This window comes from Engraulis encrasicolus, chromosome 22, assembly GCF_034702125.1.
Source record: "Engraulis encrasicolus isolate BLACKSEA-1 chromosome 22, IST_EnEncr_1.0, whole genome shotgun sequence".
NCBI lineage: Eukaryota > Metazoa > Chordata > Actinopteri > Clupeiformes > Engraulidae > Engraulis > Engraulis encrasicolus.
The window spans coordinates 22,068,502-22,071,001 of record NC_085878.1 but is presented as its reverse complement, the minus strand read 5'-3'; the positions used below and the strand labels follow the sequence as shown (position 1 = coordinate 22,071,001).

Genomic DNA, 2,500 nt, shown 5'->3' with positions numbered 1-2,500 from the left:
GCCATCCTGCAGCGCCGCAGCTCTAGGAGGAAGATGAAAGACAGGTCCAGGTAAAACACCACGTACTTCCTGCCCTGCGCGGCCGCCCCCCCGGCCCCAGAGGTGCCGTAGCGGCCCTTGCCGGCCCCCTGGGCCCCCCCGGGGGGCGCCTGCGTGGTGCGGAAGCCAAAGGTGAAGGGGGAGCTGCGGTACTCGTACTCGCCGCTGTAGCGCAGCGGGGGCGAGCCGGCCTTGCTGTTGCTGTCCAGCGAGGGGCTACGGCGGTACGGCGTCTCGTCCGTGCTGGAACGCCGCATCTTGGGGTTGGAGGCCCCCGGCGGCGCGGCCGGGGCCCCCAGGGGCCAGATGATCCCCAGGTTGAGTGTTCGGGGGTCACAAACCAGAAGAAAAAATGCAAAGCCGACAGAAAACGCACCCCCCTTTTTGTCCCCCCCAAACACAAGCCTTTTTGTTCCCCCTCCCACAACAAAAAAACAACCTCTTTCGCTTCAGAAAGCTCAAGTTGAGTAGTTGAAAACAATGAAGTTTACATTGCTGGTGGCACCACGACGGGTGTATGTGCGTGAGCAATGTCAGTCAGTTAACGAGTTGTAAAAGGTTAACACAGAGACAGAGAGAGAGAGAGAGCAGAAGCCTTCAGATTTACACTTGTCACTGTCTGGCCCCGGTATATAAATCCATGAGATTAAATGTCTGTCAAGCTTCAGGGTCTCCTTGAAATCCGTCTGTGACACTCATACGCCTCTTCTAATCTGCCCAGTTTTCCCCCCTTTTCACTTTGACAGTGAAATGTGCCCCTGAGGACAGGGCTTAGGCAGCCAGGGGTGCCTTCTCTCTCCAGCTCCCATCAAACATTCTCCTTGCTCCTGGTACGTGCTTCTCTGCTCGCGCGCAGAAGAGAAGAGAAGAGAAGGGGAGGCTTTCGGGCTCTTTTCAGTCACAACTGAACTCTTCCGTCGCCAACAGACAGACGCGTAACTACTATGTAGTCACGCATGCAAATGCGCTGCGAGGTCTTTCAGAAAGTTCCGAGCTTGAAAAAGCAGCACATGGAGGATATGCTGAACTGAAATGTACGGGAACGCACATCAGCCGGCGAAAAGAACAGACACCGACCCTGCTGATACTGATATGGAATATAAGAAGAAGCGAGGGAGGCAAAAACAATGCATGGCATATCCAGCTGAACTCAGCTGAAAATAGTTCCTGTGGTTCTGGTGGGCGGTTGGTTCAGAGCTCCTTCTTCTACACTGGAGATGCGCTGTGCACTGCACAGCGTGCCGTGGTACCCTTTTGGCTTCCTCTCGTCCCTCCCTTCCACCTGTCCGCGCGCGGCTCTCTTCCTCTCCTGCTCCTCCTTCTCTTTCTTTCTCTCTCTTTTTCTCTCAGTGCGTCTCTCTTCCTCTCCTCTTCTCTGTCGGAGCTAATCCACCTGCGTGTGCCTTGCTTCCTCTCCTCCCTTTTCAGTGGTGCTTCAGCGTGCTCTTTCCTCCCTCTGGCTCCCGATCGCTCTGCTACTCTCTCACATGCACACACACACACCTCTCTCTCTCTCTCTCTCTCGCTCACCTCTCTCTCTCTCTCTTTTTCTTTCTCTCTCTCTCGCTCTTGCTCTCTCGGTCACTCACTCATTCAGTCTTCATTTTATGTCCAAATGGTCCAAGGTTGATTCTCAACCGTAGTTCTTCAGATAAAAATTAAATCCTTAAATGTACATCCTTTTTATCGCCCTCAGCTGTGTTTTGTGAGCCTCCTCACCTGGTAAGATTGAGGTGCAAGGGGGGCAGGTGGATGCCTAGTGAGGTCAACCACAACTCCAGAGACCCACAGACGAAGAGGTGGACGCTCTCCTTGCAGTGGAGCAAAAAAACAGACTGCAGCATTATAGTGGGACTCCACTTAAGACAGCCCGGAGCTCTCTCGCTTTCTCTCTCTCTCTCTCTCATTTGCTCGCTCCTTCTCCTTACCACCCTCCCCTGCTCTCTCTCACTCTCACCGCTTCACCCTCCCCCTTCTCTCTCTCTCTCTCTCTCTCTCTCTCTCTCTCTCTTCCCCCCCTCCTTTTTCCCCCTCCCTCTCTTCCACACGCTCTGCGGTGTCACACACCCACGCGCACGCACCACGTTCACGCCCACCACCAGAATCCCGTCTCAGTCACACGAGTCCCCCCCTTCTCATCTTTGAATGTCCCCAATGCCTGAGAGAGAAGGAGAAGAGGAGAATCATAGTCATCCCTTAGACCTCAGGACACACCCCCCACCACGCAGCTCAGCCTATCCCCTTTCATCTACAGCTTGTCCTGTCTCTCACTCTCTTTCTCCTCCACGACCACGCACACAAAGGAAACCAGCGCTTCAGTTATCGCACACCAGTGTGCTGCAGCACGTTGGTTGCCTCTGTGCTAGAGCTCCCCCGTTCCTTATCTCTGCCTCCCTCTCTCGCTCGCTCAGTCACTCACTCTGCCGCTTGTTTTCTCTCTCGCCTTCTCCCACCCTCTCCT

General features: G+C 54.7%; 1 protein-coding gene across 1 annotated transcript in view; it reads right to left on the bottom strand.

The window, feature by feature from the left end:
* tspan4a (tetraspanin 4a) overlaps positions 1-370 on the bottom strand; it is a 74,896-nt gene extending 74,526 nt beyond the window's left edge. The window contains exon 1 of the mRNA XM_063189048.1: positions 1-370. This exon is cut by the window's left edge and continues 58 nt beyond it. Within this exon, the coding sequence (XP_063045118.1) occupies positions 1-296 (296 nt within the window). The 5' untranslated portion in view covers positions 297-370.
* Between the last annotated feature and the right edge of the window lie 2,130 nt (positions 371-2,500).